This window comes from Tachypleus tridentatus, chromosome 9 (genome assembly GCF_004210375.1).
Source record: "Tachypleus tridentatus isolate NWPU-2018 chromosome 9, ASM421037v1, whole genome shotgun sequence".
Classification (NCBI taxonomy): Eukaryota; Metazoa; Arthropoda; class Merostomata; order Xiphosura; family Limulidae; genus Tachypleus; species Tachypleus tridentatus.
This window is the reverse complement of record NC_134833.1, coordinates 140542302-140561790: the sequence shown is the minus strand read 5'-3', so window position 1 is coordinate 140561790 and position 19489 is coordinate 140542302. Positions and strand designations below refer to the sequence as shown.

At 34.8% G+C, this 19489-nt stretch overlaps 1 protein-coding gene across 1 annotated transcript in view; it reads left to right on the top strand.

The window, feature by feature from the left end:
• LOC143226523 (spectrin beta chain, non-erythrocytic 5-like) overlaps positions 1 to 19489 on the top strand; it is a 179633-nt gene that overhangs the window by 37619 nt on the left and 122525 nt on the right. The window contains 1 exon segment of the mRNA XM_076457571.1: positions 13918 to 14085. Coding sequence (XP_076313686.1) covers positions 13963 to 14085 — 123 coding nt within the window. The 5' untranslated portion in view covers positions 13918 to 13962.

The window sequence follows — 19489 nt, the reverse complement described above, 5'->3', positions numbered from 1 at the left end:
CATATAACGCCGCCCAGAAACGAAATTAAAGCACACGAATAAAACATGGTGCTGCACGAGAAGTGTTACTTGGAAAACTGCATTCAAGTAAATCAGGGAAGACGTAAGACTAACAAATTACGTCACTTGACAAATGCATTGAAGTTAACCATCAAGTATAAGCGTTTGAGTGTGTGATATCACCTAGCACCTAAATTGAAATTGCTTAATAAAGAGTGAGTGAGGGCTTCGTTACTTGGACAGCTCTGAAGTCTACTTTCAGGACCGAATTCCCCACCGATTATTTTGTATGTAGCACATAACGGACGTTGCGGTGTCATAAGTGTTAAGTCTTGTATAACTTGCACTCGAACCCAGCTAGGTAATTAAGGCTTTATCATTGTTCCATGTTAAAGTTATTAGCCTCTTGAATCAGTCTCAGTAAAATTTGTGGTATTTCGTCGTCAAACATATTGCTAAGCAACAGTCAAAATGGTGAGAAAGAGCTTGACATGTTTTCGACATGGTTTGTCCAAGGACAGAAGAAATCTGATAAATCTTTCAATGAGGTAAATATACCAGAAAGGGAGTATCACCCTGCTACTGAATATAGTAGAATTAGGACAAAGATGAACCCTATTTAAAAATGATTCTCTCTCAGAAATACTTGTCCTGAGGACACAAATTTTCACCTGAGGCCTACTGAGAATATCTAATTTTATTCAGGGAAGATTGAATTTTGCAAAGAGTGTTTTCCAAACTTGTCGATAAGGGGATTAATGTGCTTTCCTTCATTCTTAACCAACATGTCGGCACTAACCATAAATTTAGCTACTGAAAGGAAAACCTGTTCTGGACAGTGTTCATGGATCTTTGAAATATCCTGCCCACTGATACTCATCTTATGCAGATTACTAATCTCGTATTAAAAGAATAAAAGCAGTACTACTTTAGGTTAAAAGCGACTTAGATATAGTGTATAAATATGGTTTTCAAACGCCCTCTGCAATGTACAGACTTTTCTGAACAAAATGTACGATTTTCAATGTACATCTCATGAATTTTGCACCTTAGAACAAGAATTTTCAAAACATAAGTATTTTAAATATATTTACAAGATGAATAAAAAATTGGGAATTTAAAACTGGCAGATAGTGACCGTAAAAGGGATAGAAACAAGGTTGGACATAATGTTCCATTAATTTTTACGATTTCCATCTGCAGGTTATTAAATTCTTATATTTTATATACACTGCTGGCCAAAATCTTAAGGCCAATGAACATAAAGAAAAAATATGCATTTTGTATTGTTAGACTCAACCACTTATTTGAGTAGAGCTTCGACAGATGAAAATAAGAAAAGGAAAAAAAAAAAACCTTTTTAGCATTTAATATGTAAAATGTGAACACTATGAAATTAGCCTAAATACCAGCTGGCCAAAAGTTTAAGACCATACTGAAACGAAGCGTTAATCGGTAAACACGTAACGAAATTTAGTCATTTGTGTTCAAGCATTAGCGTTGTCAACATCTCTCACTGACATCTTCTGTGTTACATTGGGTAAAAACATGGCAAAGGCTAAAAAGTTGACAGAGTTTGAACGTGGAAGAATTGTCGAGCTGCAAAAGCAAGGTCTCTCTCAACGTGCCATCGCTGGTGAGATTGGGTGTAGTAAAACTGATGTTGCAAATTTCTTGAAAGACCCTAATGGATACGGAACGAGAATTTCAAGTGGTCGGCCCAAGAAAATTTCGCCAGCGTTGAGCAGGAAGATTCGATGGGTTGTCCGGCAAGACACCATCCGTTCGTCGAACCAGATTAAGGTCCTTACGGACGCAGAATGCAGCTCAAGAACAATAAGACGGCATCTACGAGAGAAAGGGTTTACAAACCGTAAACGTCTTTAAAGGCCACGCTTCCTTCTACACCACGAAACAGCTCGGTTAAACTTTGCTGAGAAGCACTAAACATGGAACGTAGAAAAGTGGAAGAAGGTTTTGTTCTCTGATGAGAAAGAATTTAATCTGGATGGTCCAGATGGCTTCCAGCATTACTGGCACGATAAGAATATCTCACCGGAGACATTTTCTACACGACACAGTGGAGAAGGTTCCATCATGATCTGGGGTTCTTTCTCCTTCCATGGTACAATGGAGTTTCAGGTTACACAGGGGGTGTCAAACAGCAGCTGGCTTCATTGGCATGTTGGAGAGAGCATCCTTATTGACTGAAGGCCCTCGCTTGTGTGGAAATGACTGGATCTTTCAGCAGGACAATGCTGCAATCCACAATGCCCGCAGGACAAAGGACTTTTTCATGGCGAATAACGTGATTCTTTTGGACCATCCAGTGTATTCGCCCAAACCTAACCCCATTGAAAATGTTTGGGAGTGGATGGCAAGGGAAGTCTATAGAAATGGATGTCTGTTCCAAACGGTGCATGATCTTTGTGAAGCCATCTTCACCACTTGGAATAACATTCCAGCTAGCCTTCTGCAAACTCTTATATGGACCATGTCAAAGCGAATGTTTGAAGTTATTTGCAATGACGGCTGTGCTACTCACTACTGAGACCTCTTGTTGGGCATTTCCTACCCTGTTTAGGACTTCTTTTTGGTGTGGCCTTGAACATTTGACCAGCTAGCATTTAGACTAATTTCATAGTGTTCACATTTTCCCTATTGAATGCTAAAAATGTCCTTTCTTTATTTTCATCTTTCGAAGCTCTACTCAAATAAGTGGTTGAGTCTTACAACTCAAAATGCATATTTTTTCTTTATGTTCATTAGCCTTAATATTTTGGCCAGCAGTATATCTTGTTTGGTGGCTGTTTCATGCTCAACTGTAAGCAAAATATTATTAAGTATGGCAACTAGTTAGCTGATCCTGCTCATGATGATTTACTGCAGCTATTGACTATTTGATCGTATTAGTTCCAGTTGTAAAATGTTAAGCTAAAACATAGCCGTAATAAATCTTCATGTCTTTTAAAGTACTTAATCCATGAATATGTGTAATAAGATCGAATATCATGTGTATCGATTTATTTTACTCCTTTACTTTGTACACGATATAATGGTTAGTTCCATAAAGACAGCGATTGTGTGGTGTACAAAGCATCGAGTGTCTACACGTTACCTTCATTTAATAATCACCTATTATTGACTGGTAATTCCTGTTTCACCATGTGTGTGAGTTTTTTCAAAGTACATCGGATATCTGCAAGAAAGAATATTCTAAGGGTAATGATAACATCGTTCACAGTAGAATTATGGTGTTTTTAACATATGTAAAATTTAGAGGAAACAAATAACTTTTTAATATCCCTACGACCTTCGCAGCACCTTATTTAGTGGTGTACGAAAGGTTTGGGTACAATATACCAAGTCGTTTCTGTTGTAGGCTGGCTAGATGGCAAAACTCGTCGTTTTGAGTTGATTTTCTTTTCCTTGTTAGTCTGACATGAATGTTATTTTGTGAATTTTTATATGTGTACAAACCTGGCATTCAGTAACAATGATTTTAGCGTGTTATTTGAACTGAATCTTTACTGTTTAAGGTGTTTTTGCCTGAACGTTCTATTAGGGTTTTGTGCAACTCCTTGCAATCCCTGTCGTGGTTCCTGATGTGTTTATACTTACCCTGTAGAATTAAAGCGCTTACTCTCTACCTGTTATCATACTGAGATAAAACCTTTCGATTTGAAATTAAAAAGTTCATCTTCATTACGTGTGCGAAAAGATTCTTGAAACTAACTTTCAAGGTATCCATCTGCAACAGTCAACCCTTTAGTGACAAATTCAGTTCTGTTTCTCGGATTTATTGGAAAGTACTGTGATTATTTTGAATATAAATTTATACATGAACTTCAGACTGCCACAAAGAATAAAAAAGAAAAAACTGATAGTGTATAATTTTACTTTTTTATAGGAATTACAAAAGTTACTTTTTTGGCTTAATGTTATTAATTACGGTAATACTTAACAGAAATTGTTTTGAAGTACTGCGGCGGCTATAAAAATCGTCCGTTTAAAACCACCTTTAAATTGTCTGAATGTTAACAATAATTATTTCACAGTATTTGTTGAGCAAAACTATAGCTCATTGTACTTATAAAGCTGCCTAAATCGCTATATACATGTTTATGGAGTGAATCAAAAATTTACTATTTCAGTGAATTTTCATTCAAGTAAATAAGTGACTTTTCAGACAAACGTTAAGAAAAAATGACCTCATCGCTCGACTTCTTTAGAGAACTCTTCTGTCTTGGGTCTCAGTGATCTCCTTGTAACGAAGAGGATACTAACGTACATCTACAGTACTGTCCAAAAGTGTTAGGACAAAGTCATAAATTATATTTTGAGCTACTTCCAAAGAATAATGGAAGGCAAAACAGAAGTGGAACATCAATTTTTTTTTTTAAATCTCATATTTAGTACAATAGAAGCTAAGTGAAAGTGTTGGAATTCTGCAAACAGTTAATGTTTCGTGTGTGCCTTTTTTTGCTTTAATAACTGTAGACAGTATTTCAGGTATTGTTGTAACATATTTAAAGTTCCCTTTTGGATTTTACTCCAAATATCTCTAATACACTCCCATAAAGTTTATTCAAATCCAAGATCTGCTCAGTTAGTTGAGATCGGAGTTCTGTGGGGGTCATTGCATCGTCTGAAAGACTCCAGTAGCTTCTCTCTTAGCTAAGTAATTTCTACATAGGTTGGGTGAGTGTTTAAGGCCATTATCTTCGTGATAGTACAATCCTTTACCAATAATACGCAAACCACTGAGTATACCATGACGGATCAATTTTTGATGGTACTTGCACTGGTCCATTATTTCATCTATTTTACAGATATCTCATGCCACCTTAACAGAAAAATATCCCCCACCTCAAACTGCCTCTCCCATGCTTCATGGTGGGTGCTCTATACATTGAGGTAATTTTATTTCACTTTTCTTCTGCCGGATGTACAACCTATGTTTGAACCAAATATTTGCCCCTCAGTGGCACAGCCTTTTGTCTGCGGACTTACAGCGCTAAAGATCAGATTTCGATGCCCGTGGTGGGCAGATCATAAATAGCCCATTGTATAACTTCGTGCTTAATTCTAAACAAACAAAACCATATATTTCAAACTTGGATTCCTCTGTCCATAACATCGTTTTTCAATCATCAACAGTTCAGTTTTGGAACTTTTCAGTAAATTTCAGTCTCTTGACAATACTTGGAGATCGAAGTAAAGGTTTTTAACTGCTGCATGACCAAATATTTTATTCTGCTTGAGTCTTCTTGATACTGTAAATCTGAACACTTTTCTGTCATTTGGTACATGATTGTTTATTTCATGCTTGAGATCAGTGGCAGTCTTCCTTCTGTCCAGAAGGATGCATAAACAAAGATACTTAATAGCAGTATCATTGAGTTTAGGTGTTCTGTCTCTTCCTTTCATATTTTCAAATTTACTTGTCTTGGTCTCATGATGTACAGGGTGGCCCGTAAGTCCGTACTCATTCATATGTTATTATGTTATATGCAATTACCCATGTATTATAAATTTGTTTCTTTTTTTTTTTCAGAGAAATATGGCTGTTCTAAACCCATTTACACTTGAAGAGCGTATTGTGACAAGTACGTGGGTACATGAGCGCAAGAATACTGGTGACAGTACACAGATACACTGGATACATAAGATATACGGATGGGTAGGGATTTACGGGCAACCCTGTACATGACAGCACTTGAGGAACATTTCAAGCCCATAGCAACCAGAATGATTTAAAACTTTTGCACGAAATCTCTACTTCACTGACAGTTCTCTACGTGACGTAACAACAAAACTTAATATATAGTGTTAAACATTGTCTTTATCAAGGTTTATTTTTGGAGTGTTATTAAATTGATTTCTTCTACCATATACCGGTACCATATGCTAGCTGCTCTCTATGTAGTAAAGACACTGCATGAGGTACTGTAACAAGTATTTAAGGCCCTAAATTTGATCAACCTCTTCATTCCAGCAGAACCCTTATGACATGCTCTTGGAACAAGTATTTGAAAATTCTAAAGAATGATAGATATTCTCACTCTGGCTTATTCAGTTTTTAGAAAGGATCATTGAAGCGTTACCATAGTGATGAAATTTATGTAATGGCATCGAAGAATTAGCCCCATTAAATGAAAAGAACAAAATATTCTCTTGTCGTAACATTTTTGCATAGTACTCTACATATATATTTTAAATTATATAAATACTAGTAAGGATCGTTACATACGTTACCTAACTAACGTAAGTAATATAGATTTTAATGCTATAGAAAAGAATTGAAACTTAAAAGTTAAGACTTTTTAACCCTATTTTATCTCAGACTAGCATAAGTATAGTGATTTACTAAAGTAGGGATAAAAAATTAAAATTTCAAGTAACTCAGTTTTTGTAGTTTCGACTTTCCGTATTTCGATACTTTTGATAGTATTAAAATATTCTATATTACTATAGCTAGCTAGATTACGTATAATCTACCCCTACTTGTCTTTATAAAATCTAAATGTTGTATTATACTAGTGTATTCTGTAATGTAATTTATTTGTTTATCTCTGTGTTAGTAATACTGGTGTTTTATAGATGGTATTTAAGTCTTACTAATTATATGTAGTTGGGTGCTCATAGCTACTGGAAAAGTTACTATGCTGCAATTTTCTTTCCAAGAGTTTGTCGCGCCCTCTATAATTATTATTGAGGTTACAAATAAACGACTAAGCAATGTTTTACAGTGTTAATTGTCAAACTCTTTTTTTTTAATTCTGTCCAGGGAGATTAATGTGAAAATAATATTTGTTATTTTTTTCTGGAAAGTTTTTAGTTACAAGATTTAAAAGTGTGCGTAATAACATAAAGTTAGAAACTGTATTTAAATACAACGATCCTGATGGTGGTTAGGACTAGTATAACTTTTATAACTCAAGCGGGCCACTATTTTGCTTCAACAGATTACTATTTTGTACCAAAAGAAATTGAAATCGTGGCATTTTTGTACGAGTGTGAGTAAGGGTTTAAGCCTGCACATTTAGACAATAGTTAAAGCAGACCTCATAAATGTTTTCTTCTAAATTTTTTTTCTGAACTGATTATGAACCAAATTGCGTGTGCGTTCATGACATGTTCTAAGAGAGAAAACAAAAACCATTAATAATACCTTTAATTTCACAAGCTACTGCTGAGGTTATTCCATGTGTTTTACATTAAAAAAAATGAATTATTTAACCTATTTTTTTACTGGTTCTTGGCGATCATTGCTAACAACAGGTGAAAATATGACATTGCTCGATGATATTTATGAACCCTACCAGTAGAAAATGGTTTAAAAAAACAAGTTGGTAATTTTAGGGTTAACCACCGTTGAATTATTGTGTTTAGCCTTATTTGTTTATTGACTCCATACACTAGTTTATGTGGCTAGAAAAAAATTTCGAACAAGGAGACTGAAAAGAAAAAACTTTGACAAAAAAAATCAGGCACGTGGTTTGAAGGTCAATAATACAGTAGTAAACGTGGACGAAAAGGAAAAGTTGTCCAAATGATAGGTTTGTACGGTTTCTTCAGGAAAGGTAGTGATTTTATTTAGTTATTTTATTGGTATTACAACTACGTTTGAAACATGTCTATAAACTGTCAACTCCGAATGACAGCCTTGAAAGAGCGAATACGTATTCTTTTAGCCACCTTACGGTTTAACATTGAAATATCTAAATATTTTTATGAATGACCAGCTATGCTATGACTTAAACTTTTCATATTTGGACCAATTTTACTATTTGGACGAATTAGGCCTTTCTGGAGTAACAAAGTTATGTGCGCATGGTTACTTCCTCTAATCGCTGACATACAGCTGAGTTGTTCTCTCTATGGTCACCAAACAATCACAAATTGTTCTTTGTGTGATAACAAAATTTGTTGCACTAATCGTTATTGATCGTAGCTCAGTTGCTTTATCTCTGTGCTCACTTTCCCTCTTCATACTTGAGTTCTCTGTTCATTTTCTGATCGTCGACCAGTAGTGGCTGTTTTTTATGTGTTAATCTCTTCGTCTTAACCATATCTTACATACATATAGGGCTCGGCATGGACAGATGGTTAGAGCACTCGATTCGTAATCGTAGGGTCGCGGGTTCGAATCCTTGTCACAGCAAACATAATCGCCCTTTCAGCTGTGAGGACGTTATAATGTGACGGTTAATCCCACTGTTCATTGGTAAAAGAGTAGTCCAAGAGTTGGTGGTGGGTGATGATGACTAGCTGCCTTCCCTCGAGTCTTACACTGCTAAATTAGGGACGGCTATCGCAGATAGCACTCGTGTAGCTTTGCGCGAAATTAAAACAACAACAACAAATAATCCATCCATATAGCTGTCAAAACTTAGACACTGAAATTACTGTTTGTGAATACAGTGGAACTCTGTAATATTCAGTTTTTGTAATAGTTGAATTGCTTATACTTTTTAAACGGATGTTATCATGCCCTTGATCGCGTACTTTTGTGATGGATTAATATTGTCAAGTTATTCAACTTATATTTCTGTAACTAACATAATGTATTAGGTTGAGGAATAATTCGTGAGCGTTTTTAAATAATTTCATTCAAGCATTACATGCAAGACTATACAATACTTCAATGCATGAACACATTACACCCAAAACATTTATTATGATACTTTATTTCATGTAATACCTAGGTATATAGTATGCATTGTTTTAAACGAAATTGCAAGAAATTAAATGCGAAAAGCAGATGGTGTCGAAAATGCTCGATTTTGTCCACTTGACATTCCATTTAATGAGCTGAAAATGAAAGCAAAAATTAAAGACGTGAAAATCAAACACACCATCTTATTAGAGCAAAAAATTATCTACCAAATGACATGAAATATTTTGCGAAAGCGTTTCATTTATGAATATATTTTTTAACTTGAAAAAACGCTCACGAATTATTCCTCAACCCAATATTTTTTTGCTTAATGGTGTCACATCTTGGAGCTTGTTTTCTTATTGTCCGTCCCTCACTCCCAGTGGCACAGCGGCATGCCTGTGTACTTACAATGCTAGAAACCGGGTTTCAGTACGCGTAGTGGGCAGATCACAGATAGTCCCTTGTTTAGCTTCGTGCTTAACTACAAATAAACAAATGTACTACCCAGCCCTATGGTATGGGGTATTACTTTCACTCGTATCTATCTATCTATCTATGTATGTGTGTGTGTGTGTGTTTAGCTTTCATCTGATCTTGTTCAAATTTGGAAGTGCCCACCGTGGCCCAGTGGGTTAGGTTTTCGCCATTTAGTATAGCTCAAAAGTCTGTCACTAAAAGTTGATAACTTTTGTTATAATAGTAGCAAACTGGAACTTTTAAAAATGGCCAAAACTTTAGCACAAATTACGACAGAACACGATAATGGCCTCTAAACCTAAATATTAGAGGGCGAAGAATTGGTTTGTATATTTTGTGTCTGTGACAACATAACACGAAAATATTTCGTGTTGAGTAGTGTTGCACTACGAATCTTCCAGTTTAACTGATGTTGTTGTACTTTAGAATGTATTTTCTTGTGTTTACTTAAAATCAGTGTAGCATATGTGAACTTGTATTATACTGTAGATTAAATATTTACTTTCCTGTCGGAGAGTTTGATGATTTTCCGGTAGATTGTTTTCTGATCTCCTGGCATTTTATTTTCATACATATTTGTATAACTTTTGAATTTCGTTTACGCTAGAAATTTTTACATTGCGCGTGTTATTTTGTGAATGGCCATTCCAAAGCGCAGTTATAAAGGTCCCTGACTTGCTGTTTCCTGTGGGCGGCGGTAAGTTTACTGACTTGCAACACTAAAATCTCTGGTTCGATTTCCCGCGTTGGACACAGCAGATAGCCCCATATGAGTTTACTCTAAAACGAACTAACCTTGAATTGCTAATACCTGTATATAATGGGTATTTTGCGTGTCCCAGTTGTTAGTATACCCAGAACATGCATTCGATGACTCTTTGGGGCGTTATAAGAGTAACGGTCAAGTTCCACTATTAGATTAGAGTAGCCAAGGAGTTAGCGATGGTCCTTTTGATTAACTGCCTTCACTAGTCCTTTAGTTCAAATAATTAGTGACATTTAGTGCAACTAACTCTCTGCGTAGCTTTTCGCGAAAGTTCTTTAAAAAATAGAGAATACAGTTGATATGGACGCTGTACTTATACCGTTAAATATTATTCTGTATAACTATTCTTTAGGGGACCAAGCATATTCAGGCAGTATGTCTGGCCTGTAAATCTGAGGATTTATGGCTTGCGACTCGTTGCCGCAAAAACGCACTTTACATTTGGGCCGTGGGTACGTTATAAGTGAAGATCCAATATTATTATTTGATCAGAAAATAGTAGCCCAAGAGTTGGCGGTGGGTGCTATCGACTAGCTGCCTTTCTTCTAGTCCATAAACTCAAAATTAAGGAATGGTATGCATAGATATCCCCGTAATTTTTTGAGCGAACTCGTATAGAAATTGTCGTTTAGAACGATACAGTCTTGTACCAATGTTAGAACTACAGAATATAATAATGTTACACTCCTTGTAACTACGTCATCAGACAATATAGACTAAAGCTGAGTGAGTCAAAATCTCAGAAGTACAAAACTGTTTATTTTTGCGTTATTGGACGGTCTAGCTTGGCTAGCAGAAATGTAAGCTTCGAAATATTAAGACCACCTGGTGTGGATACAGTGAAGTTGTATAGAACCGAAAGAGTGATTATCATGTACAGGCGTATGTTATAGTGACTACACTGAAGTACATGTTTATATTATTTCCACATGTGTGTTGCAGCTGAAATCTTGAAAGTCGAGTTCCTGGTGTATGTTTCTCTTGTGTAGTCCACTAGTCTTCGGGTCGTATTTAGTATTTACTGTACATACTGCTCGATGCCCGTGTTCAGAGGAAGTCACTTGGTAAGTCTTAAAATCAAAAGGTAAAAATAAAACCGAAGGGCTGGTGATGGTATGTGTGTCACCGAAACTTGTTGATTAAATGTATAATCAAGGTTTTATCTTTCACTGTGGCCCAAATTGCTGTTTTTGTTTTTTACTGTTAATACAGTAGTACAATGTGTCTGAAGAGATTTTAAAGCCCTGAAACGTTTAACCTGAATTGAAAAAAATGTCATAGAAAGGAGAGAATCAAGTGCTAAAGTTTTTAAAGTAAAACGAATGCACGTGTTTTAAATATTTCCATCACGAGGTGCTTTAATCGTTTAAAATCGACCAATAATTTTACGAATCAGATTCTTCAGTGAAATTATTATAATTGTATTGTACTTCATGAAAGAAACCGGGCTGCTAAAATGAATAATTGATCAATAACCGATTAATCCGGTTAAGATAACAAATACAAAACTCTTTGCCCTTTGTTTGATATTATCAGCGCGTGTTTCAATTGGAAAGCTTATTTGATTAGGAGAAATATTTCAAATGTGTGGTGGTGACATTCAGGAAAAATTTTGAGTGCGTCGTAAAAATGGGATACAAAAAAAGAATCATTGATCGAAATAATTCTTCAGACAGTTGTCTGTAGTGGCTGGCTACAATGAGCACAACGGCAGAAAAGCATTGGGTGAGTCCTCGTACCACTTGAACATATGCAGTTCATTGTTTTGCTGTATTAGGCTCCGATTCGTCCGTGGAACTTGCCGTAATATACCTTATTGGGAAGTGAGTTAAGCCTGTCTGGTATGGTGTGTAAGATATTTAAGGAAGTCATCTGTTGCTATGTGATTCCTAGCAAACCGGAAGTTTAACTTAGTACTGTCTCTTTCTCTCTTGAAGTGCGTGTTTATATTGCTTTCTCTCATTCACGATACGATTTTATCACTGGTGGGTGGATATTCGTCCTATTTAATATCGAACCTCAGCCCCTTGTTGTGTACGGATGTTGCTCTGCTAAACTGTTTTTCTAAGTCAAGTTCTGAGAGCCCTAACCGTGCAGGTAATATAATACAGAACGGGACTTTCTAATACTATTTTACATACTGTTGGTACAATTATGGTTTTCTATATAAGTATATTTTTATTATTCAACTAGTTAACGTGTTTTATACGAAACAAGAGTGTTTGCTGTATAATAAACTTTGTGGGATGTAACAATACAGATGCACGTGGTAACAGTTGCTAGGAGATGGGATAGATTGAGGCCAAAGTTGCCAGATATTCTTGCGAGTTGCGTTTGATTTGCATATCGTGACACGAAAATTTTGACAATGGTAACTACAAAGACGGTTTTGTTAATCTTGCCCTAGAAACAAGTGGTGTGATACGCTTGGAGTTTCGATTTTCGGAAAGTGTTGTGAAAAATAATCCATGCACTTATAGTTATTTTCGGTTTTGGTCCAACTGTTCTTTTATTTTAACTTAAATAATATTCGTTCAGTGAAGTAAAGCAAGTTTTCTAAAGTAAAAGTGACTATTTTACTTTAAAAGTAATTATTTCGAGTAAAAAGTGATCATCTAGAGCGAATTCTGTAAATAAATTAACTGTTCTTGAATTTGTAAAACAACAACAACAAAACAAACAGCAAAAACATCAATATGATTTGCAAAATTGCCTTGTAGTAAATTATACATAGGTTCGAAAAATATTTTGGTCACTTTAATGTTATCATCTTGTTTGTAAGGTACGTTGCTTGGATACATTTGGTCACTGATATTTTTAGTTAGTGTATGTGCAAGATATACTGTTTAGATATTTAGGGCCAATTTAATATTTTCACTTGGTTTGTGTTCATGATTAAATATTTATGGCCAGAATAATATGTTTGCCTCGTTTGTCTGGTGCTAACAACGTCAGTTGACACGTTCATGTTTTTTGTCAACACTTGCGTTTTGTATTCAGTAGAAGTTAAGAGTGATTGTGTGGGATATCGGAACGATTTAAATCCTTTCTTATGAAAAACACATTGTGTAATAGGCTTCTCTTCTAACCAGTATTTTATTAAACTTTACATAATTATACCTTTCTCGAAAAGGTTTTGAATTTCACGCAAAGCTACACAAGGACTATTTGCTCTAGTCGTCCCTAATTTTGTAGTGTAAGACTAGAGGGAAGGCAACTAGTCATCACCACCCACCGCCAACTCTTGAGGTACTCTTTTACCAACGAATAGTGGGATTGACCGAAACATATAACGCCCCCACGGCTGAAAGGGCGAGCATGTTTGATGCGACGACAATTTGAACCCGCGACCTTTGGATTACGAGTCGCATGCCTTAACCCACCCGGCCATGCCGGGCCATTTTTCAAACGGTATTGAAGCCTAAACATTTTATTTATTTTCATGAACGTAAACGTAATGAAGCAGAAGACCAATTTCTGGAGTGATCATCTTAAAAAATTGGGATTAACACCTTACCTTAGATCGTTGATAAATAAGCGTAATGAAGCCTTTAATTTGTCACGCTAGTTAGTTCCTGGAATATCTTATTAAAATACTACCATACATATCAAAGGTGTTTAAAATTCGCTAACACGTTTGGAATGAATATGACGTACAGTTCAGTAAAAAAAGTTTTAAGATCGTGGCTTCGGTTAATGAGTTAGAAAACTCGTTCAGGACGTTCTCTGACTTTAACAGTATACCGTGAGCTTCAGTAAGACATGTCTGCTTTCCAAGTCAGGAAGGTAGGTCATCAATTAGCGACTCGTTGTGTAGTGTATTAACAGTTAACATTGCAGATAGACAGACGGACGTGAAATGTGTTAGTTGTTTTCTAAAAAAAATGCCTAGGTGGAAAAATATTTATACGAACAGCGGTTTAACCTGTTTTGTCCCTCTTAGATATAGGCCTTTCAAATATTATGACATTTTAAACGAACCTAGTTCCCTTGTTTTTGTATTCTACAGTGATATGAATAACGGGAGCAACTGACAACAGATTCTGGATCAAAGATGATGTTCATAAGGGAAGATTCCAAGTTTGAGACGGGCCGAATTAAAGCACTTCAAGAAGAAAGACTTTATATACAAAAAAAGACTTTTACGAAATGGGTCAACTCGTTTTTGCTACCCAAGGTTAGGAGACGTTTCTTTTATTTCAAGTTAAAAGCAACTTGTGTAATCGTTAATGTGGTGAAGTGTTGAATATTTAATATATATTCACATTAAATTAACATCAACGATTACGAGCTGAGTACTATTTTTAGTTTCGTAAAATATATGAAAAAACAAAATCATTGTTTGTAAATATCATCTATTTCTGTCGTAAGGTGAATCAGTTTTGAAAAATAAAATTAATAAAAAAGTAAAATATTTTTGCAAGGGCTTTGGTTGGTTGTTAGATAGATACAAATTAAAATATTCAGTAGTGCATTCTACTTTGAACACTCAAAATTTCTTTTGTTCAGTTGTAACTTCTAGATTTTTATATTGTAGAGGAAAGAATCGACAGTTTTAATCCTTAACATGCTAAGATATCTTAATACAACCACAGTATTGTCAAAATAAAAAGAGTTAAAATATTTCTGCCATTGGTAATATGTGAGAAGAGATTAGTACAAGGGATATGAAAACGCGTTTTCGTGACAAATATGGAGTTATTTTATATTAATTCTGAATATGTCGTTCAGTTAATGTTGTAAAATATTACAATAAATAAACAGGGTTTGTTTAATGCTTTGTGATAATTGTATGATTCGAAAATACAGACTAGTAACAAATATTTTATAAAAAAAAAATGTATGTTTACATGTAATTATTTATCTCGTGGTGGAAAAATTAAGAACAAAAATTGCAACAAATTATGATCCGCAAAATTTCCTTGATTGTGGATCATGTTTTACTTTTTTAAAGAAAACATATAAAATCTAATTATAATAAACAAATAAATGTGTTAACAATAATACATGAGTATTGAATATAAATATTTTTAGTACACAAATATTCTTATATAGTAATTAATAGTTTAAATGTTAATATTTTATTTGGATATGTATAATGTTTTAGCTTAAATTCATGTATGTATTATAAATGGATTTTCAGTCTCAAATAACCATTAATTATTAATTTCTTTTATAATACACATTACTTTTGCCTGTAGGTGGCGATCTTGTAGTTCTTTTAATATTGATTAGTTTTGTTAGTTGGTGTAAATAACTTTGTCTGAATAATTTGTTTTGCTTTTATTTAACTCTAAGAATTTATAAGCTCCCAGCAACACTTGTTTCATATCTAGATTTTAGTTGTTGCCATTTCCGTATAGCTTTTGATGATCTTGTTTGATTTATTGAAATATATATTTAAGTTTTAAAGTGTAATTTTTTGTTGTTATACTGTGATGATGATAACATACACTTCAAATTTTTAAACGGTATTATAACTTTCAACTTTCGAAATAAGTACTTCTGCAGTAGATTTTACTGCAGTTCAGGATAGAACCGTTTCCAGTGTTGTAGAGTAACAAAAACACACTGATGATTATAAATATGAAATATTTCATCGTTTAGAATAATAGGTTTGTAACAAAGTCAGCAGATTTCGATGATGGACTGACTGGAAGTATAGAGGTCGGTACACTATATCATACTTTCCTAATTAAACACCGTCTCACCTAGTTAGCTTCTCAGCTGGAACAGCGTGGTCAAAGTTAAGACATTGATATATGCGCGATCACGAAAATCAAAACATTAAAGAAACCAGAAACGTCGAATGACGTATGCATGTATATACCTTTTTTTTTTTTTTTGTGTATATATATATATATATATATACCAGTGTACTAATCTTGTAAGACGTAAACTAGCTGACACGAACGTCAGTATTGAGTTTCGTTTCTCGTATTTAAAAGTATTGCACCAATACTTGACAGTTTGCTCGAGAAACATCCTGTTTAGTGTGTAAGAACAGTAGTTAAAATAAAGTTACAGGTGAAGAAATGTGGTTAATCATGGAACATTAAGTGTTCATTCTTCTGTCTCTATTAATGGAGGAAATGTTTCAGACAACAAATAAATAAATATAAAAATTAAAATAAATCGATAAATAAGTAGTTGAATGAAGCCAGTTATGTCTTCTAACATCAAAGCCAGAAATACCCAAAAAATGTATTTAATAACCTTCTTCTCTAAAGTACATGACAAACAAATTTTGCTTTCTCCTCGTGAGTAAAGCTCAGCATGGCCTAGAATTATAGCGTTAGAATCGCAATTTTCGGGTCGCGGGTTCAAATCTCCCTCACACCGAACACGCTTGCCTTTTCAGCAGCGGGAGTGTTATAAGTTAGGTCAATCCTACGATTCGTTGGTTAAAGAGTAGCTCAAGAGTTGGTGACAGGTGGTGTTAACTAGCTGCTTTCCTTTAGTCTGTCACTGCTAAATTATAGACGGATAGCATGGGTACCTTTTCGCGAAATTCAAAGTAAACCAACCCCTCTTGCATATTACTTCAGCATTTGAAATCTTTGATTACTTTCGAGAAAGTTAATTAGTATCAAATTTTCGTTTGTAATTAAAAATGACTGCAGCAATACCTCATTGAGTAAAAAAAAATAAATTGTTTCATATAGGAATTCCCAATTATCTTCGACACTGAGGTGTCTTTGGGTTTAAGCCTAGAAGATTATAGAATGCATCCGTTCGGTAATTGTACAGGTTTGTAGAAATGTGGGGTTTGAAATTTATTTCTGTTTTCATAACTTTCTGCAAACTATAAAACAAATTCATCCGTCATACCATGTTGAATAAATGTATACGGCCGTGTGTGTTTTAGGAAGTATGTGAGGATTTCTTGACCACAGTACAAGGTATTACGTCCTGCATCTGCAAGATAGTGAATGATCTTGGGAAAGAATCAGGACGACAATAAATATCGGAGGTATAGAAACCTGATGCACGAGCACTTTCGAGAGGAAGACTGTTATTCTTCTGCTGCACGAGTTTCACCTTATGAAAGTGCTCGGTTGTGACATGTTTAATTGTAAGAATATCTAGTGCCGACTCTAATTAGAAAATAAGACTGGATTAGTTTGACCTATTTTCCTTTGCTGTAACTAACAAGAAATGAAAAGAGATTCGACGTGATCTGATGCTTGTATCTCTAATTATCGTATATCTAGTTCTGTTAGATGATAACATGATGTTCAAAAATATAAAGTTACATCAACTAAAAACTTGGCTTTTCCAAATGTTAACCCACAAGTTACCTGCTTGTTTTGATATAGTTTACCACCAGTGGGGTCAACATCCCCCCATATTGAGTAAATATATGTTTATGCCTTTCACAAAACAACTTGAAGAATTGTCCAAAAGAGGGGAGGGAAGGGGTGGTAAATCTTTCATATTCCCGGATATGAGTCGAAGGCCGCTTGGGGAAGGGTCAACTGTTTTAACCACTTTCAGTGTGTTGCCTGTCAGTCAGTCAGTAAACACTAAAATGATGTCGCATAAGGGACATTAAACGTTGCAATTTATACTATCCTGACGTCAGTAAAACGTGAACATGTCATGAATCGCGAGAAGAATTATATATACACTGTTGGCGCAACACAACATCTCGTATGGACTTGAAAAGCAAGAAATAAAAATTTGTTTTTCTTAATTTTGGTTTTATTTGCTCTTAAAACAGACTTTTTTCTGAAGTATTTCTAGTGAATATAAAAGATTCTGGCAGTACTGAAATGCTCTGGTCAGTATTTCTAGTGAATATAAAATAATCTAGCAGTACTGAAATGCTCTGGTCAGTATTTCTAGTAAATATAAAATAATCTAGCAGTACTGAAATGCTCTGGTCAGTATTTCTAGTGAATATAAAAGAATCTGGCAGTACTGAAATGCTCTGGTCAGAATTTCTAGTGAATATAAAATAATCTGGCAGTACTGAAATGCTCTGGTCAGCGCTTGTGTGTGTGACTAATACTATCAGAGATCATGTTATTAATAAAATCAATGACCTATAGGGAACATGGTACATGAAGAGACGTTCATTTATAGGTAGGATCCGAAACGCTTGGACCACATTCGTAACTACATTATTAACTTGAAACATTAACCTTACATTAGATTATAACATTATTTCACGAACAAAGCATTCTATTAGCCGGAAATTAAAGTATAATAAACTTGAAATTAAAATGCAACGTTGAACAAAAAATCATAATGAAACATTGGACCAACTTAGAACCATAATAAAACCTCGTATTAACCTCTAACCTGAGGACAACATTGATCATTATACAGAATCAGAAACAATATTGTATTTTAATGTAACATTTTGAGATTATAGCATAATATTGTTTAAAATAAAAACATCATTGTAACATCTTCGGTTAAGCCTATTAACTTTCAACATACAACACAGTGAACTAAATATCAGAAGGCAATGTGGTGTCAACTAACAAAATACATCATTAAATGACTTAAAACATTGTATCTATTAAGAATCAATATAGAACATAGTAAACTAAACATTGGTAGACAACGTTGTATCAGATTAGTCAAAAATACATAATTACATTGAATTAAAATAAAACATTGTATCAACATGAAATACATTATTTAAAGTTGTCAGAATGCATCCTTGCGCTGACCAAAAGGTCTAAAATGAAATGTTAATATATTGCCATTAAGGTACGTGTAGGCTTATGTAAAGTAAAAAAGCGTATCTTATTGTGTTTATACGATACATGCATAGAAATTACTTCTTGTGGTCCTGCTTGGCTGACATCGGCGACGTTTCAGAGATCCTTTAAAAATCGTTTCGCCTGTGATCACTGATGCGCCACCAAGATTAAAATAGAAATCAACGCAGTTTATCGTAGTACACTAACCTTATTAACCGTATGTAACTATCATATTTGGTTAGCAGTGTGACGTCAGCTTCACGCTTGAGAGCTTGTTCCAAAGTAATTTGTGCGCTTAAAACAGCCCCCACCCTCCCCAATCGGCCACCCGTTAATTCCCAGGTTCGTGTACCCAACTCGTGCTTTTCTTGACAGTTTAAACGGACTTGGCTGCTTTGTGCATACGATGTTCGCATCCGGCATATTTCTTAGTCCATTAGAATTTTCTTACAAACATTTCGTCACATGGAGTCATTTTCCAGTCATAGAAGTCATATATTTTATAGATGCGTACATTGGTTAAAGCATGTTCTCGTCGTTCGCTTTACCCGGAATTTGCACTTACAAGGTTTCTAACAAATCTGTTTACAACTGTAGAAACTGATTAACGGTTTGATGTGGGACATTGCTTGTGGTTTTAACTTTAGCGTTTATCTTTGTTTGTTGTTAAGCACAAAATTACACAATGGGCTGTCCGTACTGTGGGAGCTACCGTTAAGGTACTTTATCTTAAGAACAAAGTCTTTAGAATACACGTAAAGTACCTTTCACGAGCCAATGTTTTGACACAGACGACAAGTAGGCGTCTTCATTGTCACCTGCTCATTTATCAAAATAACCATTTTATTTTAAGCATTCAGCGAC